Consider the following 25586-nt stretch of genomic DNA (forward strand, 5'->3'; position numbering starts at 1 on the left):
CTGACCAACCCAAACAATATCTGAAGTTAATAAAAACAATACAAATCACCAAAAAGTCTATACACGAGTATATAACGGATCTTTATTAAGGCATCAGATGATATATATTTTTATTATTACAAATTGTACATACAGTTAAATGTACCAACATGTATTAAACATGATTCAAGCCTAACATAGGACATTCAATGAAATCCCCTATTTCAAGTGTTTCTAGCACTTTGACCACACCCATTTACATACACAGGTAAATATTAGAAAATAAAAGATATATTAGAAATATTAGAAATGATACAGTACAATCAGTGTTTTGTAAGCTGAATCAACATCTCTGATAGTGTCAACATCAGAAACTCTATAAGTGTTGGTTTATAGTTGATGTGATGAAGTTTATTACACTGTATATTCCTGACAAATAAACTGGTAACTTGGAGTTGGCCCACAGTCAGAGATATGATTATTAATCCCTGAAATTAATCCCTCCTTGAATATCATCCATAATCACAGTATAGAAAAAGAAAAAAGAACAGCCTGTGTAAATGCAGTTCATTAAAAGTTAATCACAGTGTAAGACCTTCATTATCAAAGTGAATGAAGAGATTAAAGCTGATGATCTCCAGATTTAAAGATGGCTGCGGAGTTTCTTGATGGCTTCCCTCCACTTGTTGACAGGTGGGCTGCCACTGGCCACCAGCCTCCTGAGGAGGCCGCAGGGCTGCAGGCTGGGTACATCAGGGTGAGCCTGGTGGTAGTGCTCCAGCCTCTCCAGGACCTTCGCAAGCCCCACCATGCTGGCGTAGAACATAGGACCTCCACGGTGCCTGGGCCAGCCATAGCCAAAGACATAGATGACATCGATGTCTTCAGGTCCTGCAGCTATTCCATCCTCCAGGATGCGGAAGCCCTCGTTGATTAGAGAATAGAGGCAGCGCTCCAGCACCTCCTGCTGGTCTATGTTGCGCGCCACCAGGCCGTGCTGGGCTCGGTACTCCTCCAGAAACCTATGCAGCCAGGGATCAGATCTGGCAATACGACCTCCTGGTTTGTCATACTGGTACCATCCTTGGCCTGATTTTTGGCCAAACCGTCCCTGTTCACAGAGCAGGTCTCCCAGGGGGCTGTACCTGCAGCCATGTCGGATTCTAGCAGACGGCCCTGATGCTATGCCAAGCTGCACCATCCCCTCTTCCTTCCTGATTTTCCAGGCTATATCGAGTCCAGAAAGGTCAGACATTCTGAACGCACCCATTGGAAAGCCAAACTCCACCAGCGCTCGATCTACCAACTCAGGTGTGGCTCCCTCCTCCAACAGGAAGGAAGCTTGGTTGATGTAAGGTTTCAGCATGCGGTTCCCCACAAAGCCATGGCAGTTGCCGACTGCCACACTGGCTTTGCCCATTTTCTTTCCCAGTTGTATGGCAGTGGCCACAGCTTGAGGAGAGGACCGTGGCCCATACACCACCTCCAGCAGCTTCATGACATGGGCTGGGGCAAAGAAATGCATCCCAACCACCAGTTCTGGGTTGGGGGTTTCAGAGGCCAGCTGATCCACGTCTAGTGTAGAGGTGTTGGTGAACAGGAAAGTGCCTGGTTTACAAACAGCAGACAGCTGCTGGAAGACTTTCTTCTTTAGGGCCATGTTCTCAAACACAGCCTCGATGACCAGGTCGACGTCTGCTACAGCCTGGATGTTCTGGCTGTAGCTGATCCTATCAAGTGCAGGAGCCCCCCCACATCTCTTAGCTCCTCGCTGCAACATGCCAGATACTTCCTGCTTTGCCTCCATTAACTGCTTCTCCTGGGTCTCCACAGCAACCACAGACAACCCTGTCTGGGCCAGGGCCACTGTTATGCCTCTCCCCATGGTGCCGAGACCTTTGCAGACAAAATCACATGGTGACTACAGAAATATTACCTCAGAATGACCAGTCACACACATCACAGACATTTCTGACAGAGAAAAATTACAGTAAATTCTTTTTTGTGCACACTACACAATCTTAGGCTGTTTAGTTTGGGCCTGGGAGCATAAAGTTTTTCCAAAGCTTGCAATTTTAATGCACAAGCTGCTGAGCTTCACATATCCAGATTGTCATACATCCAATCCTCCCTGCAGGGAAGAGAGAGTTCATCCATTTACACTCAGCCAAACTATAACTGAGGGCTTAGTTTCCATAGGCAACGTGAATTTGGAGATGCCACACAGATAGCTTGATGAGTCAATGTGTTTATTGAAAGCTCAGACTAATACAAACTGGAAGCCCAAAGCTCTTACCAATGACAGCTGCTTTATGTACGGGCCTGGGCTTGCTTGTGTCCCATCGGGCTCCACTGGGCATCATCCACTTGCCAGCAGCTCTCTGAGCAAAGAAGAAGTACTGCAGGGCGCGGGCCTGGCCTGAGGTGAAGAGAGTGGCCATCAGCTCTTGCTCCCGCTCCATACCCTGAGTGTATGGCAGGGTGGCAGCCGCCCGCACCGCCTGGACACATGCAACTGGTGCTATGGCTCCACGCGCACTCTGACGCACCTTCTGCATCATGTCCTCAAACAGAGCATCCAAATCACACGGGCGTGGACATGGATAGTTACTTATACGACGGTAATCCAGTGGCTGACCTAAAACAGAAAGATGGAAGAAACATGACTCCAGGGGCCCATTCCATAAAATAGAGTTCAAGTTCCGTTTCTATGGCAAATGCTGGGAAACTAACCTGGTTCAGGTCAGGCTAAGCCTGAGTTTAACCACAGTTCTTGTATTGCTGACCTGACAAGAAACAATGATTTTACCAGTGACTTCCTAGTGTGCTGCCATATTATTTTAATTTATTGACCACTATCAGTCACAAAATTAAAGTTTACTGAAAATCACCTTACATAAATAATAAATTGAATGAATTACATAATGATAAATGACAACATATAAACCTACATACATGTTTAATTATCATTATTATAGTATGTGATATATAACGTTTAGGCTTACGCTACATAATAAGTTTCCTATATTTTCCCAGCAGGAAACCATGTTTAAAAATGTATACGTTTATGTATTGATTAATACTTTTTGACAGTTTGGGTCCATGCTTCTTGGTTGTGGTATCTTGGATAGTGTGGAAGAAGATGACAGTCAAAAACTCACAGCAACACTGCTATTGGAATTTCCATAATGCTCATGTTACTTACACAGACATCAACCTTACCAAGCCTGGTTGTACGACTACTATCTTTTCATACATGAACAAAATGGAGACTACATGTAACCAAACATCACACATGCGTTGAGTTGATTTGAGTTAACCCTAACCCTAACAAAACAGGAGCTCAGCAACAGGTATCCGTTTGTAGCAAGATCGCTGCTTAACTAACTCAACAGCATGAGGCAATGTCTGATGACGTCTCATCTCTTGCGTGTAGGCAACATGGTTGTGTTGTAAAGGTACATTTCAAAATTTCATTTGTTATGTTTAAAGCAGTGTCAAAAAAGTAAACTTAGATGTGTTTATATGGAAACATCATGAGATTGGACAGCTCTAGCATCAAGTTGATTTTGGTAAAAAGTTCAGCCAGTGTGAAGGATTTAGGGGGATATATTGGCAAAAATGGGATATACTATAAAAAGTATGTTTTCTTTAGTGTCTAATCACCTGAAAATAGAATTGTGTTTTTGTTACCTGAGAATGAGCGGTTTATATCTACATAGGAAGCAGGTACTTGTGTACGAAAAAAGTCATGTTGCACTGCCATGTTTGTACAGTAGCCCAGAACAGACAAACCTAACACTGGCTCTACATGGGACCATTTGCGTCTTTGTGTCTTTGAATTGGCCACCATAGTTTGCAGCCCCTCCGTGACGAGAGTGTTGGAAAAACACAACATGAAAGTGCTTTATTCAGTGTTTTTATCAGTTTTAATAACCTGGTCTGTTTGATTTGGAGAGGAGGAGAAAAACTGTGGGTACAGATTGTCAATTTACATCCATGTGGACAGATTAGTAAACTGTGCGCAGTTTTGCAAAACTGTACCCACGGTACACAGTTTATTTATTTTTCTCCCCCCTGAGCTTCAGGACAATGACTACAAGAGGGAGTTAAACCACCTTTTAACATTAATCAACATTAGAAAACAGATGGGATATCAAATATAGACTGATGTACCAAGTACATTATATACACAGTAAACCTCTGATAATTAAAATTTGCACACACAAATAAATATCATCCTGAATTCACAAATTCTTTATTTATTATTGCTTTTTATGCACTCATCTAACTTTTTTCTTTTAGTTACAGGACTGATGTTTTCCTAACCAGAAAAAAAACACATTACCCTGCTCTGCCTCTGATTGGCTAGTACTCGTTGACATCAGAGTCAGAGCCAATTAGAAGCAGGATGCGGGTGGGAAAAAACTCTGCTGTCTCCTGTGTATATGGGGAAAGGGGAGGGACAGAGGGTACAGGCAAGACAAACTATCCTACGTTTAAATAAGATATCAAAAATATCTGCTTGACAACTTATTATGGAGCTGGGAACAAGCCCAAATAAGCAACTACGCTTTAGAGACAAGCCCAAAAAAAACGCGACCCGCGACTACCAATATTTGTAAGCGACTTTACAGAAAAACAAGCCCAAAGTCACTTATAATAAGCAGACTTGGCAACACTGATTAGCAGGTGCTGGGCTAGCAACCTGTCTGCGACATGCCAAATGGCGTCAGAGAAACACTGATTTGTAATGTGAAATTGTTTGATAAAGTGTTTTTACCTGTTTTAATCACCTGGTCTGTTGTTTTGGAAAAGAAGAGACCTCTGCAGATAAATCAGCTAACTGCGAAAAATTCCTGAATAATGAACACTTAAGGAAATCGAACCAGGAGATGTTTCATCTGGTTGCATTCTGCAATCCCCACTGCTAGATGCCACTAAATCTTCCTAAATCTTATACACTGGACCTTTAAGTCCTTAAATCGCCTAAAGGCATACTTACCATTCCGAGCAATATTTTTAAATTGAGTTTTCACCTGCAGGACCATTCTTGCCTCCCCTCTTAAGTTGTTGCTGTCTAAAAGTGAAAACATAGTGAACATCCAGCTCTCTGCTGGTTGCTATGTGTATTGATTTGATCCATGTACGACCTCTTGCGCTGCTTAGGAACAGCGTGCACGCAATTATCTTGACTACTTGAACCTTTTTTAAATTAGTCTGATTGAACTTGAATTGACCTTTATGGAAGCACTTTAGCCCAGACTGATTCGTAAGGGTAATTCATGACCTTTCTACTTATAGTTCTCTGACTTTTGCCAAATCAAAAATTTACTTTGGAATGACATTTCTGTACATGTACACCTGCATAATTTTATTTTCTAAACTGAAATGCGCTTCCTAGTTTCCATTAGTATCGTTTTTTCCCACTTTCTCCAATTTGTCAGCCAGCACTCAGTCTACATATAATTGGCCACTCAATCACTAGACACCCCAGTAGCTTCTAAGAGCAGAGTGATTTGACAGACCATTTCCAACATAATTGGAGGGACTCCAGTGTCACAGTTCACCTTGAATAACACCAATCTGAAAACGAAAATGAAAAGCAACAATTTGAATCTGGGCAAAATGGTTGGTAAATTTCCAAATCTGAGAGCACAAGGGGGGAAATTTAATTTTTGTGATTCTCAGGCTCATTAGCAACAGAACACTACTGGAGCAATTTTCCGAGTGAAACTACATGAGAAGATTTAATATTAGACCCTAAAAACTTTGCAACATAAGACTTCCTGTCTGAAGTGATTAAATCCTGCGAACAATGAGAGTGAAGGGGAGGGCCACTCCGCTAAAACCTTGTTAAAAGCATCTTAATTCCCATTCCTGTCTCCTCTGACATGATTACACGAGACAGTAGTCAGAATCCTTCACAGCTCTACTGAATTACACTCAGCCGTGGGTCTGGGCCAGAAACTGGGTCACCATGGCAAAGCTTAAAGGGACAGCAGCAGCATCTGATCTGTTACCTCCACTTAGTCCAATAACTAACAATTTTGTCTAATAAAGTCAGTATCAATACATCACGGAGGAAGAATAGATGGTGAGGGTCGTTTCAGGTCAGTTAAAAGTCCATTCTGAAATGTCAATGAGATGCTGTGTGTGGCTGTGCAATGTGATTCCAATGTACTTTAGAAGGGCATTATTGCAGTGGTTAATCTGTAAATGGTTGAGCTGTGTCGATGGATTTGTTGTGCAGCGAGTGGAAAGCCTGGTCGTCCTGACAGATGTAGCGGGCAGATGTTGCAACTACTGGGGTAAAAAAGTTAATCTCGTCACCAGCAGAGACTTGAATCTGTGCATGTGTGGGGTGTATATGTGTGTTAGTGTGTGTGTGTATGAGCCCACACGTGCATCAGTATAAGTGCACAAACTGCTTTTTGCCCAAATATATACCCATGTGCCAGCTTTACTGCTGTGTACTGTTTTATGTCTATTCTGCGCAGGTTGACTCACCAGCCGTGCATCTCAATGTCACAAACATTCACACGTTTTGTTTGTAAATTTAGAAACACATTTCCCGTCTCTGCTTAACACCCCTGCTAATCAACCCGAGACTGGAGTATCGGTCAAAGTCTCCGCAGATTTCCTTCCTATCTCCTCAAATCTCCCATCTTGTATACTGTTGGCTTCTCTGTCTGACTCACTCTAAGCCTCAGCTTTACTAACAACACTCACTTTCTCACCCACTCAAAGTCATCTTGGCAGTGTTGTGTGGGGAAAAAAAAGTGTTTGTAAAAAGCACAAGACTGCAATCATCGTTTGATTGTGAAATGTTGTTTTGCTGTTGACATTTTGCACAGACGTAGTGAGATTGTTTGCTAAAGGCGGAACATTCGGCACAAACTAACAGGGTTCGTACTTCCTTAAATGTCTTAGGAGTGAGCTGTCATTGCCACGTAAGCTAGCAACAAACAGTTAAAAATGACATACAGTGCAGTCATGAAAACATCTTTCATGTTCATTTCATGCAGAAGAATCAAAAGCTGTGGAACAGCCAGAGCTCTGCTGAGACAAGACTGAACAAGATACACCTTCCCCTCATGTAATCTGACAATGCCAACACACAAAACTACACACAGGAGTGGGTGGTATGTGTATTAGTTCACAATAGTCCGGCACGTAACGTCCCTGCAAACCACCAACTTGCTGTTTTTACATTTTGGCTTCTGTATGGATAAAAAAAGACATAATGTGTTAATTAGAGAGCATCAGAGGTGCTGGTAGGCAACTGTGGGAAGAACCAACCACACTAATTGTTTCCCACTGCTTTTAATCTTTATGCTAAGCTAAACTAAGTAAGGGACAAGCCATAACTCAGTTTTCCCAGTGAGGGTTTGACTAATACCTGAACAATCACTGCCATCCTATAAAGCACTTATGTGATGGAATAGTTGTTCACTGCTTCAGTAAATAGGACGAACCGTACATACAACTTGGCAATGGGAGATATTTGTAGTGAACTCAGCCCATAGAACCCTTTAGCCCAGCTATTTCCCAGAAAGTGGGGCTGAACAATTAATCCAAAATCTTATAAAAAAATCGCAATATGGCCTCCTGCAATATTTGTCAAAGGCAAAATGTGTGTCAAAATACCATTTTGAATTAAATATTGTCATGCTGCAGCGATGTCCTGGCTTCCACATCACACGCTACAGTAGGGGTGTTCAACATACGGCCCGGGGACCAGAACCAGCTCGCCAAAGGGCCCAATCCAGCCCAGTGAATAACCTTGCACACCTAATAGTGATGCACTTCTGAAGGCTAAGAGGCGCCAGGTTTCAGGATTGCGTTAAACAGTGAGTAGCTTTCGTCATGTAAAATGCTGCTTCAGAGGCTTTTCCAAACCGACCAGAATACAGCTCTTTACATTCACTTTAGTTTGGTGTGGTTGAGGTCAAGGTTGCTACACAGTGCACGTAATTGGATTCACGTTTTTTAAATATAGTCCTTTAAACAAAAAGCAGGGGGAAAAATTGGAGGTGTTTATTATTTACAGGATATTATACCATGGTTTTACTGGTCCAGCCCACCTGTGATCAAATTGGACTGTATGTGGCCCATGAACTAAAATGACTTGGACACCACTGCTCTACAGACTTTAGAAAACATCTTTCTTTGGTACAGATCTCCACAAAAGTCACACCCCTTTAGTTTTTCAGTAAAATTGAGAACAACAATGTTAAAATTATAATTTCATCTGATATCGCAAATCATGTCACAATATCAATATCAGTCAGAATGACTGCAATTAGATAATTTGTCATAATCATTCCACCCTACCAGAAGGCTAACATTATGCTAGCAAGATTCAAAGTCAATAACATTGTCAATTGAATTTGATACTATGTTTAACAACAGGACTAGCTGCTTATCCAGCCATGTCCCCTGATCAATATCAAGATGTTCACGAGCAAATAACAGGCCATGTGTAATGTCACTGTCAGCCGCAGCCTGAAGTAGCGAGTTGAATAGCGAATGAGATGTGAGATGATCGTTTATGTGATACCAAGTCTCAGTACATTCAGAGGGCCAGTTTACTTCTTGCAGCTTGTGTGTTACAGTCCACATCCTGTGGTGTTCAGAGGATGAGGCACCGAAGAACTACACTCAGTGTTGTAAATAAATTGTAAACAGAGGCTTTGACTGCGTCCCTGTTGCTATGGTTACTCGTTTTAGGTACAGGCTGATACTATGTAGCCAGTGAATTAAATGAGAATAGTGAACAGACAGCTTCACTGGAACTACTCAGTACATGTCTTACATCACAGATGGATGGACACCCTGAAGCCAGTCAGAGTCAGATACTTACCCAGAGCATGATATAAGCCAGGGGTTCTCGACCTTTGTTGTGACAAGGACCCCTAGATTGATAAACATTAGGTCATGGACCTCCATTTGATAAGATTTTGGTTGTTACATTTAGATCAGTTTAGGAAACTACTGTGGAGGAAGTGAAACCTTTGATCAGAATAGTCACTCTTATGACACTCACTTACATTGAGTGTGAAAATAAACTATTCCCCATTTTTCTGGGGACCCCCTGGGGGTCCACGGACCACCAGTTGAGGACCGCTGGTATAAACTGCGATAATCAACTGCTGGTGGTAATTTTTTTAGTGTGAGAGTGGAATTGATTTTCTCATCTAACTCTCTGCAACAAACCCATTAAGCGCATCTCCCAAAATGTCAAAGTATTCCTTTCAAATGAAAATAAAATATAAATAAATTAGAGCTGCTATTAATTTGTTCTAAAGAATAAAATCATCCTCGACATAAAAGCAGCAGTGGAAAATTGAAGCGTGTCAAAAAATGCACAATAAATCAATCTTAAACAGATCATTTATAATTTTTAGCTGAGCCTAGTAGTGTTGTCTGCCAGTATTACAGTGTAGCACATAACACATCTGAGTAGGTTACTCTTTACACAGACTGAGAAATCATTCCTAGTAAACTGTAGGGACGTGGCACACTTTAGCAATCCATTCAGTGGGTAAATGAGTCTGATTCACGTGCACGGAAAGATCCTCATCCTGTTAAATGACTGGCGAGGGCCCATTATTAATATTCTAGGAAAGTTTGTCCCTTTTCGCCCTTCTGAATAATAGAGCAAAAGCAGTGAAGACATCAGAGCACATCTGACAGAGCCATGAAACATTTATGGCTTCTGTGGCGGAGGATCTGCCTGCCGTGTTTTCTGCTTCCTTTGACTTCCACAAACCTACATGTCGACACTTCTTGATGTCGGACTTGCCCAAAATAACTGCTCTGGAAGGAATTTATCTTCCTTCCACTGAATCCATTTTTAAACCAGTGAAGAGTGAGTGGATTTTGTACCAGCAGGAACCTTGTGCTATCTGTTTTCTGTGCCTCACCTGCAACACTCTGGGCGAACTTCACAGCTGCGTCCACAGCGCTGTGATCAGTAACCTGATCCATGATGCCAAGTTGAAGTGCCTCGGCAGCAGTCACATGGCGGCCTGTGGGAGACATGAAGGGCATCAAAGGTCTGTCTGGGTGACATGTGACATTTCAAATGATTAAATGAGGAATAACAAGCTGTCCAGGCATTCAGTGTAACTGCAAAACCCCCTTGTTAGATTCTGACATTGATCAAACAATGACACAAAGATAGTCTTTTAGAAGTAAAAAGGTGAAGAATTACTGTTCGCCTAAATTGATTTGGTTAGAAAATTTTAGAACAGAGCAGAGACTCGCATAGGAAAGGCTTCTAAAACTAAAAAACTAAAACTAAACACATGCTGACCTCTGCTGGTCATCAGAGTAAACTACCAACCTCTACATTATGGCAGCTGCACACAAAGCATTTAAATGTGTATGCTGTGTTCACTTTGAAGCACAACTAAAAAACAAAACATGTGGGTGCACAAACAGAACCCTGTAAAAAGAACAGACTATTGCATATGGTCACCTCTATGTACTGATTGATATTTCATAGTTGAGTTTGAGTAGTTATTAAACTATCAATTCTGTAACAGTCAGGCAAGGTTAACCTGAGGTTCTACCTGTGCTGATGAGGCTCAAGGCAGCTGGGACACCAATGAGCCTTGGCAGACGCTGGGTTCCCCCTGCAGCTGGCAGCAGACCCAGAGTCACCTCTGGAAGCCCCAGTCTGGCCTGAAAGGACACAAAGGCACAATGTTTGATGGATGGACGGCACTGAACAGAGTGGGTTTTCCATAAGATATTACATGGCCTAGAGGGGTAAAAATCCTCTTTTATATCACAAAATTCGACCATGTCAAAAACATGTTTTTCTTTATTGACCTAACATAAATGATCTGGTCCCAGATCCCAGGTCCCAGGCGATTTGTTAATTTTTAAACAGGGGGGACATGAGGATATGTCTCGTCTCTCCTGTGTGTACACATGGCAGAAGTTAGCCTTTATGTCTGTCTGCCAAAAAGCGCTTTCGGGTACAGATCGTGTGATTTTAACCCAAACCATTATCTTTTTCCTCGACGCAACCAGTTTGCCTGAAGGCAAAGTTCTTCCAACAGCACAGTGTGTTTATCTCACACACTCTCAAGTCGCAATGGTTATTGGAATTCACAGATTTGAGTGGCTAAAATAGTATCACATGAGGTGATTTACAACACATGCAATTGGTCTGAGAGTTTCCTGGTCATTAAACCAGTGCTACAAATGCTGTGCTGGTTAAAACAGAAACACTCTGTCAAAATCGCTTATAGGTCTGGGTCTGGACCCGGAGGATACAGAGGGATGGCAGATTAACAGCAGGGATGAATTTTGGTCATTTTGCTAACAAGCAGGATGGCATCCTCCCTCGTTCTCCCTCAGATCACCTACTCCCTACATGCAATAACTGAAAACAATTCAACAGTGACAACAGTAACACGTGTCAGTCAGACACTGACGCAGCTTGACACTGACATTAGAGAAACAGAGACAGATCTGAAGCATGAACTAACTTTAGAGTGTGCGATTCGATAATGACAGCCCAGCGCCACCTCGAGGCCTCCGCCTAAAGCACTTCCTTCTATGGCTGCCACCACCGGCTTGTTCATAGCCTCGATGGCGTGGATCATCGGTACCAGTGGAGGCCCGGTCATGTTTTTGTGGAACTCTGTGATGTCCGCCCCTGTTAAAAAAATTTTTTTTAATTGTTGACGTTATCAGGCGGGTTGGAACTGCAAGAAAGAAATGATATACTGTGATATGAAATATATCTGAGACCACAAAACTATTTGCTATTGGATGTGTCTTTGAGAGAATCAACACACACCAAGAGGCTCATATAAATATTCTTCAGTAGTTCATGTACATTATTTTATTAAATAACACACAAACTGTTGAAGAATATCATATACAGGCCTCCTGGTATGTGATGTACTTTTGATTTTGTCATGATATGATTCCTGCATCCCATGAAGGTATTTTTATGAATGCTGTGCTCGCATGAAATCCAGTTTCAATTTATATGAAACAAGGGAAGGAGGGCCTTGGTGGGTGGGTGGTTACAATGCATGCCTTATAACCGCAACGTCACGGTTTCAATTCCAGCCTTGGGGCATTTGTTGCCTGTCCTACTCCTCTCTCCTTCCCCCCATTTTAAATCTGCCTCTACACTGTCATCTGTCAAATTAAGGCAAAAATACCTAAAAAATGAAACCATTTCTTCCCTCTATGGCTGCTTCCATGCTTTAATGTATCCCACAAATCGTCATAATATGACACAAATTGTTCTATTTTAAAGCCGTCTCTTTACAGTTTTTCTTTAATGGAGCCTCCCAGCGGAGGTATTTCACATGATTGTTCTTATATAACCGGAGTGAAAATAAACACCTTGAATTATAACATTCAAATGTATGAAATCTGTTTTGCTTTGCACTAGTTGTAGTCTTGTAGTCTACTTTAGTTAGGAAAAGTCTGTTATATAACAATTGAAAGTTGTACAGTTTAACACCACTTTGTATATTTTTAACACAAGAAATAATAATTGTGCTGAATACAGATATTCCAGTTAAATCCAATTCAACTTTAAATCCAATTTCTTTTATTGCTTATTGCAAAGCACAGTGTGTGATAAGGGACCAAATGCAGCCATTCTTTGTAAACAGAGTCGTGGAGTTTTGCCTTTTCAAAAGATTTTCAAAACTCTTGTCTCAGTCAAATCTCTAAGGGCACACTGACGACAGTTTATATCTGGAGGGAACAAAGAAAATGACTCATGTGAGATTGTGCCACCATTGAAAAGTTACAGGAAAATGAAAAAGAAAACACATCTGTACCCCCGCAGAAGATTCCATTCTGGCCACAGATGACCACAGACTTCACCTTCGGATCATTGAGTGCTCTCTCCACCGTGTCGACAATGCCCTGCCTCACCGCTGCACTATATAAAAAAGACAAATGCTTTTAAAGGATACTGGACGCATACTAGTGCTGGAGTTTACCTTTTAATCAACCTGCAAAATGTTATTAGTTCGGCTTAAAAGACAACACAGACATTTCAATCGTTCGTCATAAAAATGATATGCATTATTCAGAATATGATACACATTAAATACGGAATATTTTCTGTAAAATCAGGCAGTGGTGGCCTTAATAGTGACGCACGCAGGATACATTTTTATGATAAAAGTGCCCCTCCCTCATCACCATGACTAGGCAGCCATTGAGCAAGGCTTTTAACCCCATACTGCTCCTGTAGAGCTGCTCATTGACCGGCACATCAGTCTTTCTTTGTATAAAAGTGATAGTATAAAGTGCTGGGAAAAAGAATTTCCCCTTGACGACGAGGAAGTCTTGAGTGATAGATGTATGAGAAATACCATAATACTACACGTAAAAGTCCTGCATTCAAGATTTTACTTAAGCAAAAGTAAAGAAGTATTATCTGCAAAATATACTTGAATAATCGAAAGTTAAAGTACTCGTCATACAGCATAACAATATTATGACACTTTGTTGATATCAATTATTCATTTTCACAAAAGCAGCAACACTGAATTATAGCAGGTCAAGGGCCTACATTTTTCTGTCAATCTACAACCATGCATCATATCCTAAAAGGCAGTGACGGAGCGAGCGGATGGCTTCTGAGGCTCCAGCCCAGAGTGTTTCCTCCTATGCTGTTCCATAAAGAAATCTGTTATAATTGAGTAAATGTTGTTCTTTTGGCCTGATATCAAATTGCAGAGTATTGAAAACCACATTTGCTTGACATTGTTTTATTTTAAAACAGTAACATCAGACAATTTTTGCCTCTTTTTAGGTGGCAGGAGTGAAAATTAGTCATCCTCAACATTTTTTGTGTTATGGTTTCAAAATGATGAAGACAGTTGGAGAGCAGTTCGATGTAAAATAGGATAGCAGTTGTTCCCAACTGGTAGGTCGTGGTACAAAAGTGGGTCACGGGTCCATTCTGAATGGACCGCAGGTGACTTGCAAATGTATCAAATTTGTAAAAAACACACTTTATTTTTAAGTATACTGAATTTCCGGCACAGAGCTTTTAATTTAAAGTGCCGTTTCATGCTGTAGAGTGAGTGACTAATGTACAGCTACTCAATAGAGACAGCAAACTAGCTTGACTGCATGGCCAAACACAAGTATGATGCTGAATGTATTAAAATGTGTGGACCTGGAACTAACGACTATGGGTGCTTTCACACCTGCCTTGTTTGATTCGGTTCAATCAAACTCAAGTTTGTTTGCCCCCTAAGTGCAGTTCATTTGGGTAGGTGTAAACACAGCAATCGCACACTTGGGTGTGCACCAAAACAACCGGACTGAGACCTTCTTAAAGAGGTGGTCTCGGTCAGCTTACAAACGAACTCTGGTGCGGTTTGTTTTTGGTAAGAACAATCTGCACCAATCTGAACCAACGCTGTCACATTACACATTGTTTGGGTTAAACAAGCATGAGCATGTTACAGTCCCGGAGGATTATTAATATGCGCCTCCTCCTGTGCTGCTCCTTTTCAAACTGTATGGTGAACAAAAATGAACAATGCAGTCAATACAGTACACGATGACCAGCGCTAAAGTCAACCTATGGAGTTGTCCCTCCACTGTGACATTAGAAAGTGTCACATTTATCTTGCAAGTGTACTCTTCTTCAACGTTTTGTTTACTTTCTGGATTTTTCCTGCATGGAAATTATACAACTTTGTAACAAAATTTGACCCTGATTCAGACCAAAGCAAGTGAACCCTAGGTCTGAAAGCACCCTAAGGAGAAATCTGGACCCCTTGGCTTGACCAGTTGGGGACCACTGTTCTACGGGATGATTTTTTTGCTTGGCAACTACCATGTTTTTTACAACTGTATGAAGATTTTCAGCATTCTATTATCTCAAATGGCTGGACAAACAATGCATATAGCTGCTGTAAAATGAGATAAACATAGTGCAGCAAAATTCAGATTCAGATTCAGAATACTTTATTAATCCCCGGGGGGAAATTGTTTAAGTACAATACAAAAGTACAATATATCTCTCTGAAATGTAGTGGCATATAAGTATAAAATAGTATAAAATGAAGATGCTCAAGAAAAATACAAGGACTGCAAAACCTTATTACTTGATTTAATATACTACTTAAATTCCTTTACAAAGAATTTAGGCAAGAAATGCCTTTCCTCTGACGCCACCCTCTGGCAAAAAAATATATAACTTATAAACAGTATATTCCTCTGTTGTTAAATCAAGGTACTCTCTCTGACAAAGTTATCCAGTGTGCAGCTAGCTTTGTGTGGGATACCCATTGCATCTCCAACGATTAGAAAAGTCCCCCAACATATGAATTCGCAGTAAACTCCCACAACAAATAAAACAACTTGTGTGTGAACATCATAAATAATGTATTAAGAAGCTCTGCAGCCTTGTGTTAGTTTGGCTTCAGCTCACCTGAGTGCGTTGACAGGCGGATTTTGGAGAGTAATCAAGCCGACCGACCTCGAAACATACGTTAGTTGAGCCATGGAAGCTGCCGACCACACAGTGCAAGTTATCGCACTTCTTTTAACTGTGCTGCCTGAACTTTGTAACTTAATAAAGTGACAAAGTTCAGTCGACGCACCTCACCTGGCAATACTTTAACTGACACGACTGCATTACCTTTATCACACTTTACTCCATACAGGCATGTTTACAAACGGACTTCTTCGTCGCCTCTTTTTCTGGTTTCTACTGGCGGTTGATGTCAACGACCCAGAGCATTAGCGCCCCCGTTTGGTGTGGAGCCAGAAAACAAAACGCTGTCTTGCTCCCTTAATTTAATAATATACCGTTAATTCTGCTATCTGAATGTAGAGTGTGATTACAGAATAATAATGTTACATATTTAAATTCAGATATTATAGTAAGTGTGGCGAGTAGTAGACAACCGGAAACTGTAGGAGTCAACTGCCTCCAGAAGATGGCAGTAAAGCAACACCGAGGATGCCAGCTGCCGTTAAACCTCAAAGAAGAAGAAGAAGGACCATCAACAGCCGATGGTTGGCCATTACTTGTCTTTCTGTAGAGCCCACTGACAACAAGGAGGTGTATCCGTGCCTAACAAAGTGAGGAATATGCGCTCACTTGTCGGACTAGTCGTTGTTGTTGCCGCAGCTAGCTTGTACCTGTATTCACTGTCCCTGTACCTTCCTGCGGCACCGCGACGACGTCCTCATCCAGCTGCTGAGACCAAACATGTGGAGACAGCGGAGTCCGAGCAGCCCGCTGACAGCTCCGAGGAGCCCAGCAGGTAACTGACGGCACCGTTAGTAGCTCTCAGCCGGAGAACAGAAAGTATATTAAGTCTCTCAACTGTATTATAAGAGAAACGATGCCATCACCAACGCACGCTAATAATGTTGTAGCATGCTCCCATCTTACCCAGTCTCTCCTTCATGTAACGTTAGCTCTCACTCTTCTCTCTCTCACATAACCAAGAATACAGTCATGAGTAATTTTATACACTACAGTGTGGTAAAGCAGTGGCGTAGCACCATTTTCTGAGCCCCATGCATGAGCAGTCTCCGTGGGCCCCCTGCCCTTCCTGTCTTGATAAATGTTGCCCTCAAGCACCTTTTGATATTTATTTATTTATATATTTTCACAGTCAGCTTGCTTTCTTTCCCTTTCCATTCTTCCTTATTCTTTGTAACACCCATTTCCCCTTTTTTTGGGAAACACTGTGCGTGAGTGCTCAGGCAGTATAAGCAATCACTAGCCCCTTTTAAGTGCCGTTCAGACCAATGATTCATGAAGAGACAAAACCGTTACAGGGGCAAGTTGCAGCAGTGTAAACTATGTTTTTTGCCGTTTCATCATTACAGCAAATGCAACCGTAGCCAGTATCTCACTATCCTCATTCATATTTTAAGAAGATACAAATTATATTCAGCCACAAAATAAGCCTGAGAGGCTGAAGATCAGAAGGGAAGTACAGAGAGTTGTTGCATAGAGATGATGCATCGACTCATGTAGTTGCATTGGTGTGAACCGGCAGGTTTTTAAAAATGTTGCAGAATGGCGCTTTGCAGGTAGTTGCCTGTTTCAGCAGTTCTGAACTGTGCATTACACTGCCACTGTTATGCTACCTCACCGTTCTCTATAAAGGTACAGTTACGGAATGGGGAGACAGAGTTGTCTCATCTATAGGCCAGCAGTGGAGATAGTAACTGCACCAAAACGACATCTGTATGAAAGGGATGGCCGGCAAGACAGGACAGAGGACGGGATGTGTGTGACATTTTGACGCAGTTTTATATGTGTGACCCACCACTAGGAGATTTAGAAAGCAGCTCGTAAGTTAGCATATTTGCTACATTACACAATTGTAAAGGTACAACTAACAATTATTTTCATTCTTTAATAAACTGCCCATTATTTTTTCTATTAATCGATCAATCTTTTTTTTTTTTTTTTTCAATAAAATGGCAGAAAATAGTGAAAAATGCCCTGCGTCTCATCCTGTGTAACTCCAAGGTGGCATCTTCAGATGGTGTGTTTATTTGACTAACAGTCCAAAAATCCAAAGTTATTCAGTTTATTATTGTGTATGACAAAGAGAGGCGTCAAATTCTTGCATTTAAGAATCATGAAATCAGCAGGTTTTGCTGGGAAAAAAAAAACAACAACAATATTTGATTTTCAAAATAATGTTAAATTTTTGTTGATTGACTACAGCACAGTTGTGTAATAGAATAAAACCACTATTTAACTACAACAACATAGCTGCTAACCCAACACAAGTTTTAGGCAAAAGTTTTAACTGCAGTCCTCATACTTACCAGAAGCCAAAAACTCAAATTGTTCAGCTCTGAATCGAGAATAACAAGTAAGTATTTGAATTTATGCACTTAATACCATCAAAGGAGAGTTATTTTGCTCATATAAAAAGAAACTAATCATTGGTTAAATAATTATTAAGTCTACAAAATATCAAAAACAATAGGAATGATTTGTATTTGCTTTGAAAAATACTTAAATGATTAATTGATTATCAGATAAATTGATTGACTGTATTACATATGATTTTGTACTTATTTGACTGTGTCAATATTGAAATATTGTTGTTTACAGTTTAAACTTTTGTCCATAGTGGACAAATGTGACTAACTGAAGTATGGATGTTCTCGCAGGTTGAAGTTCCCCTCAGACTTGGAGGAGCTGAGGGAACTTGCTGAACTCCTGCAGTTTTACAAGACAGAGCACACTGGATATGTTCTGCTGCTCTTCAGTAGTGCATATCTCTATAAGCAGTCCTTTGCTATTCCTGGATCCTCCTTCCTGGTAAAGTAAAACCGTTTCAAATGTCATCTGTACTTATGCTGGATAAGAAGGCAGGCACTGTGTACAAGACAAAAAGAGTGGACATTGACATTTCTTATGTTGAATGTGTTAAAATATGATTAAAGCTATTTACTTTAAAGTCCATGGGTGAGAATTCCCAGTATTTTTTTACGTTTGGCATAAAAATGTGACACTTAGATTTAAATTTGCTAAAAAAACAACAACTACCTAGTCTGGTGGCTGTAGAGGAAATTAGGCTTGCATGCAAGATGTACTTTAAGGAAAAATGAAATAGCACTTGTCCTGCATGTTGGTGTGCAGCTTGGGTCTCTACTTCTAGAAGATAAAAATATTCACCTAGCTCAAAAAACAAAGACTCAGACTTCCTTTTGTGTGTCAGCAGTCTTAGTTTTTTGTGACAGTTTTTCTTCCCCACCTACATGAGTTTAATCTTCACAACTGTGTGTGCAGCACAGAGAAGAGACCTCAACCACACACCACCTGCTGGTTAAAGTGACACCCAACATCTTACACTTTAAAACCAAAGTTAGATCACAGAGTCTTTCTCTCCTCTCCCAGGAAGAGTAGCTGTGCGCATCAGAGCTGATCATTACAGACACGTATTATTGATGATGTCTAGTAACCTGGCCTTCTCAAATTGTCGCTGTGCAGAACATTTTAGCAGGAGCTATATTTGGACCATATGAAGGACTGCTGCTCGCCTGTGTGCTCACCACTGTGGGCTCCACGATGTGCTACCTCCTGTCCCAGGCCTTTGGAAAGCACTACATCGTTAATCTCTTCCCTGATAAAGTCTCCATGCTACAGAGGAAGGTAAATCTGTGACATCTATTATAGTTGTGAACATGTAAAGCACTGATGCACCAAGTTTAAGTCTCCACAATTAAGGGCTCTTCCAGGTGTGTTAACAATCATTATTATCATATCAATCTCCCGGTAAAGATGCCTTCTAAAGTCAGACGTAGACCATATTGATCTCAGGTTCACCTCACTGGCCCATATGTCTAAATCACATATAAACCCTTAAAGACAGCACTGCAATGTGTATCTCATCTCAACAGCACATAGAGACGAGGGGTGTAACAGTAAACAAAGCACCCAAACATTTAACAGGGCTGGGCAATATAATGACTATGTATGATATATTGATATATTTTGAAGCAAGATATAAATGTAGACAACACTGTCTATATCGATAAAGGGTCAAGTTGCATTACATAACGCATACCAGAATGTGTCTGTCCTCTCTCACACTCCAGCTCCGCCCCACTCACTCACTCGTTCTAGTTTACAGTGCAACACTGGTCTATATGTTGCACGTGCTACGCTAAATCAGTGTGTGAGATGAATGAAGTTACCGCAGCACATGTGTAATCCAGTGCTGTGCTGCTAGTTTGTGTGTGAGGTGGATCATGGCGCGTTGCCATTCTTCTTGGTAGTTGTATAAATAAACATTTCCCAGTTTTATCACCTCCCCCAGGATGTGTCATGTACTAATATTTCATCATTTAGTCAGAAACATTTGTGTGTTTACATGGCACCTATGTGAACAGGAGGTGATGCTGCTCTCAGAAAATGAATGCCTCTATTTAGAATATTAAGTTATTTATATTTTCCTGACCTGGGAGCTCTACTTACACATGTAATTATTATGTGTAAGTCTACCACGGGTGATAATAGATTTCATTTTGCAGTGTTATTCACCAACTGCTATGGTGTAATAATCAAACAACTCTTGTCATGTTCTTGATAATAAGCTTCACATTGAGTTAATGTGGTCATTTGTTGCTGGATTATAAAATTACAGTATCAGAAATACAGTGTGACATAACATGTCACTCAAAAGAGAAATCACAAAAAAGAAACATGCTACTGTTTCTTCATAGTTTCTAACATCTCATCTTCATCCCCCAGGTCGAGGATAACCAGGACTGTTTATTCTTCTTTCTGCTCTTCCTGCGATTCTTTCCCATGACTCCCAACTGGTTTCTGAACATGTCTGCCCCGATTGTCAACATCCCCATCACCTTCTTCTTCGGCTCAGTCTTCATTGGTAAGCACACATGGATCACATGACACACATTCATCACACTGTAAGTCAAGTACTGAGGAAGCTCTCCCTCTAAGTCAAAACAGCACAGACACTTTTATTTTTGGGTTCCCCCAGATAAATATTGTAAACCATAAAAGTGCTTTCACACCTGTAGTTCAGCTCATTTGGTCGCAGACCAAGGGATACATGGTTTGCTTTTGGCTCTGGTCTGGTTCCTGTTCACACTGACAGGTAACTAACTTGATTGGGCAGTTTTGGTGATTGTTATCCTGCATCATCAGGACAAGCATGGGGAAGTCAATTTCTGTTGACTGAGAAGTTTATGCAGTACATTAATGCTTCTGATGTGTATACTTGTGTTCTTTGGTGTCAAAAAGAGCTTACAAATAAATAACAGATTGTGAGTGCTATTATTATGTTTTTGTAGATTGCAAATTAGCGGTATGTTAGCAGGTAGAGACAGGATGAAAAAGAGGCATCTTGTCAAGAAATGATTTGGGGCTTATTACTGATGGCTTACTGTCACATACTTTAAAATGGAGTTTTAAAGTTGTCAGAAAAAGTTGTCAGATAAAAACACAGAAGTTTTAACAGGGAAAATACCCATGTTACGTGCATATGTGTTTCCATGATTACCAAATGGTTAGATTAAATAGGTTATATACATGTCCTTATTCCTGAACATGTTCCATTATTGACAGATGGATTTATCAGTAGTTAAGCTTTTCAAATCACGCTAAAATCACATCTGCTTTCATGAACTTCTGTGGTTCATTCGTTTGCTTTCACCCCACAAACGAACCGCACCAGAGTGGCGGGCCGAGACCCACCCAGGGTTTGATTGGCAACTTTCACACCAGCCCAGATAATAAACTTTATTTATAAAGCACTTTTCAAAACAAAGTTACAAAGTGCTTTACATGGTTGAAGCTGGATTTTAAACACTGCAGCATTTAGACAAATAAAATCAGGTAATTTCAAGAATTACAAAGAAACAGGAACCCCAGCTATAAAGATAAATGCCACCAATAAAAACAATCATATAAGACATGTTAAAATAGACAGTGTGTTAAAATTAATAACAGGCTCTATAATTTTTTTGTAAGACTTTTTGGGGGCCTTTTTGCCTTTATTAGATAGGAAAGTCTAGCTTGAAATTGGGAGAGAGAGAGAGAGAGAGAGAGAGAGAATGACATGCAGCAATGGGCTGGAGTTGGAATCGAACCCACAGCTGCTGCAACAAGGACATAGTCTTTGTATATGGGGCACCTGCTCTACCAGGTGGGACAGTGGGCACCCCAATAAAAGGCTTTTTAAGCAGATACGTTTTAAGAAGTGCTTTAAAAGATGAACTGTGCTAACTAGACAAACAGACCTGAGTTCATTTTTTTTACCAAACCAAGTTGCTTAGGTGTGAAAGCACCCCAAATACTTCAGATCCACCTCCATCAATAATGAAAAACCCACTTTGTGTGTTCTTCTTAGATTGCATGCTAATTAAAGTGACAAACTGTATTTACCCTCTATTAAATAGTTAGTTTTAACATGTGACCTTTGTTAATGAGTTTCAAAGCAAACAGTGATGATTAACAAAGCTTCAAATTGCAGATATGTAGACATGTTTTCATCACGTGCCCTCAGATTTAAAGTATTCATTGAGCATATCTCTCAACGCTGTAATTAAAGCTCCACACAATCACTGCAATTTCGTGTTTGCTCTGCTTTTAAAGGTCTCCTGCCGTACAACTTCATCTGTGTCCAGACGGGTGTCATGCTGTCTGAGGTGTCGTCGCTGGACGACTTGTTCTCCTGGGAGAGGCTGCTGCAGCTGCTGGCCATCGCCTGCATGGCTCTGCTGCCCGGCGCCCTTATCCGCCGCTTCAGTCAGAAGCGTCTCAAACTGGATGTGCAATCACAGAACGGACTCATCACAGATAAGAAGGTCCAATGATTTGTTCTGGGAATGATTTTGTTCCCTGGCGCTTTGATGCCCTCTGCCCTCAAGGCTGAATGTATTTTAAAGAGGCGACTCTTCAGAAAAACTTTGCCCCCATACACGTCTTATATCTGGAGTGCTTCACTTTTCTGGAGCCAACAGGAGATGAGAGAGAAATAAGCCTGGCGCAGTCAGTGTTTAAAGCCATGTATTCTGTGTAACCAAATGTTGGTGTTTCTGTGCCGCAACCTTTGTGGGCACAGCATGCACAGTATATGTATATAGATATTTGAATGTACAGCAATGTAGTTAAGAGAGGGAAGGATTTTGAGGAGACTTTGCTGACTATTATCATATAGTAAGAGTTGTGTTTCAAGTGCCTGTCATGCAGTGTTTCAAACTTCTACCTCCAACATGGACTTGTGGAACAGTTAATGTAACGGCCTGTTCATGTTTGCTGTGGCTGGATGGTTCAGAAGATTGTTTTTGGGGTTTGTGTGCATTATTTTATTCGTAAATTAAATACATATACTGTATAGAAATAGAGTGAATAGAAAGGACGTTGAACTGATTGCTGTGGTCATTTGACAAATACAAAAATGGCAATTTTTGATATTAATGGTGACAACACGTCAGTGGGGCAGTAACATGTTTCACAGTCTTGTCTGAGAACGTCATTTTGACCTAAACATAAAAATACAGTGGTACACCAGTCCAAGTTTCTCTCTTTCACCGAACTATCATTAGCTTCATGGCCTTGTTAACTCATTGTAAGGCATCTAGGTAGTTGGTCCTATGTTCCAACAATCACCAGCTTCCGTTTGATTGAAATAAACCCTTAATTCACTGAGTTAGATGTGAAAACATGCTAAGCTGGACACTGTTTATCCCCGCGGTCTCCGCCTCTCAGCTGTCCACTGAGCAGCGGCTCTCACTCCTTCTGCAGAGGCAGCTACAGTACATCATCTTTCAACAAACAAGTAAATGATGCCAAAAAAGAAACAGGGTTATGGTGACATTTTAAAAGTAATGGATTGCTTTTTCGAAAACATATTACTCCACTGCTTTTGATCGTTAATGCAAAACCTCACGTCAGTGAGTTAGCAACTTGCCGGAAGTATATAGAAGTTTACAAACTACAACAATTGCACTGGCAACAGTACACATACATTTACATCTGTACCGTTGCACTGGCAACGGTACAGATGTAGATGTTTGTGGATTTGAATGCAAATGTCCATTCTACTCTCACTCTATTTCTATGGTATCATATTTGCAGCATTATTATACAACGTGAAGTTGTGTTTTTCTTGTACGACAAACACGTTTTGCAATTTCAGTATAATTGTGATACAATGCGTTGGACAATTTGTACTCTTTTTAAACTCTGTCTGATCTCCAAGTTTTTCAAATTGTGTAATTTGGCCTCGGAGTCTTTTTGAGCAACCAGCTGAATTACATCATGGTTTATGTGACTAAATGTCATGATATCTAATCAGCCGGATTCTTATCTGAAAGTGAATGTGCAGTTCGTTCAGGCAATGTGAGGCTTCTGTTAAATCAAGCCTTAATGTTGCTTCTCTTTGCTGCCTCTTTTCACGCTCTGTGTGTCTTTTGTACTGTACTGCTCCAACGCTGCAAAGTGTTACTTTACAGCTCTTTCTTTGTGCCGGTTAAGATGTAAAATGTAATGTCAGCTTTCTGTTTCTTGAAAGATGTAAATTCTTTTTAGTGTAATGTACATTTGTGGTGCGTCTGACCTTTTTTTGTATTTCAGAAACAAAAAAACTTGATAAAACAACTGTAAACGTAAAAAAAAACAGCATTTGTTTTTTCAAATAGTCTTTATTGCTCAGATCCAGGTTGCTCAGCAATACAGTTCACTCACAACTCAAAACAACAGCGTGGCTGTTACCAGAAAGGCATGGATCCACGAGATGGATTTAAAAAAATGGATCTTATGTCTGTCAAGCACACAGTCACCGATTACCTTGAGGTGTTTGGGACCTTTTGGCCCGTGGGAAATGTAGGACTCGAGGGTTTGTGACCTACCGAGGAAACAAAAGGAATATCCCAAATGGTGAAATGCAGTTAAGAAATGGATCCATTTAAAACCACTACTGAAAGTCTAGTGCTATATGAAGTGTAGTACATACTGGATCGCCTACAACAGTCTCATGCAATGCTTTGTGTTTTCCCATTTAACAAGACAGGACAAAAAACACTGCTGTGGTTCTGCATACATCCAAACAGACTTACTTAATCCTTCCTCAGCTACTCTCATTAATTTTTGGATGGTTGTTGAATGCCCTCTTTTTCTGTTCAGTTGCAAAGGCAGAACGAGATTTATCATCTTTTTCTAAATTTAATCAGACCTGGATACTCTGTCAACCCTCCTCCTTTGCATGTCACAGATTCATTATCAGTCCCTCCAGGATTGTGCGATGCATGCTGCAGTGTTTTAAGGCCTTTTTTTTTTTGCAAAAAATAGTTGCATGTCTTTGTGTAATTCATTAAAAATCAAAGGCAACTTTTCCAGAGAGACTAAAACCGCACTGTTTGTGTGACTTTGTGACGTAGACTTTTGTTACGTTACCTAATGTAACCTTGCATATTTAATCTATCTTACCATTATTCATCTGGATGCAACAGCCTCTGTCATGACGAGTTGTCTTGTCTGTTGTCTACGTGTTTCAGCCATGCTCTGGTTGGGTTTTGTGCACTTGGTGCAAAACTTTTTTACCCTTGCTTTCATGCAGAACATCAGGGAATCGCCTTCTACGATCTTTCACTGTAATTCCTGTTAGTAAATGTGACGTATGTGTTGCACGAATCTGCAACCTCACACCCAGAAACAAGAAAGTGAATTTAGGGACTCATGGAAGACTACAGTGATTGATTAAATTTGCGGGAAAGTTGCGTTGCGATTGGACAAAATTCCAGAGTCGTGAAGAATTCACAGGGTTTGGTTGAATTTGGGTTCACTGCTGTGATCGCAACATCCTGGAGGGGCTGAGTTGTTTTGCCATTCTGATTCCCAAATCTGTTCAAAATCCTAGCTAGAATATTTTTCAACCACAATTTAACAGCTAGTATAATCGGTAGTGATCTAACAGGAATGAATATTAAAGCAAAGAATCCCAGCTACTGCTCCAGACTACATTATTAAGTCAGTGTAAATGACAAGAAAACCAGATCAACAGAAAAAAAAGCCTAAGCTATCCAACCACCATGTGATATGACTAACAACACAGTACACCCTTAGTGATGTGTGT

At 40.7% G+C, this 25586-nt stretch overlaps 2 protein-coding genes across 3 annotated transcripts; one reads left to right on the forward strand and one right to left on the reverse strand.

The window, feature by feature from the left end:
- Window positions 1–62: 62 nt before the first annotated feature.
- Window positions 63–15678, reverse strand: ehhadh (enoyl-CoA, hydratase/3-hydroxyacyl CoA dehydrogenase). Of its 2 annotated transcripts, XM_033618176.2 has the most exons (7): window positions 15428–15678; window positions 12807–12910; window positions 11487–11656; window positions 10560–10671; window positions 9909–10013; window positions 2276–2617; window positions 63–1875 (listed from the first exon to the last, which is right to left on the reverse strand). In XM_033618176.2, exons 1-7 carry the CDS (start codon window positions 15499–15501, stop codon window positions 623–625), a joined length of 2160 nt encoding a protein of 719 aa, XP_033474067.2. In that variant the 5' UTR covers window positions 15502–15678; the 3' UTR covers window positions 63–622. The 2 variants fall into 2 exon arrangements, with proteins under 2 accessions (XP_033474067.2, XP_033474068.2); XM_033618177.2 differs by lacking the exon at window positions 12807–12910.
- Window positions 15679–15973: 295 nt separating this feature from the next.
- Window positions 15974–24134, forward strand: tmem41aa (transmembrane protein 41aa). The gene is made up of 5 exons (XM_033617176.2): window positions 15974–16268; window positions 18151–18301; window positions 18974–19135; window positions 20237–20375; window positions 22106–24134. Exons 1-5 carry the CDS (start codon window positions 16093–16095, stop codon window positions 22324–22326), a joined length of 849 nt encoding a protein of 282 aa, XP_033473067.1. The 5' UTR covers window positions 15974–16092; the 3' UTR covers window positions 22327–24134.
- Window positions 24135–25586: the final 1452 nt, after the last annotated feature.

The sequence above is a fragment of the Epinephelus lanceolatus genome, chromosome 14 (genome assembly GCF_041903045.1).
Source record: "Epinephelus lanceolatus isolate andai-2023 chromosome 14, ASM4190304v1, whole genome shotgun sequence".
NCBI classification, from domain to species: Eukaryota; Metazoa; Chordata; class Actinopteri; order Perciformes; family Serranidae; genus Epinephelus; species Epinephelus lanceolatus.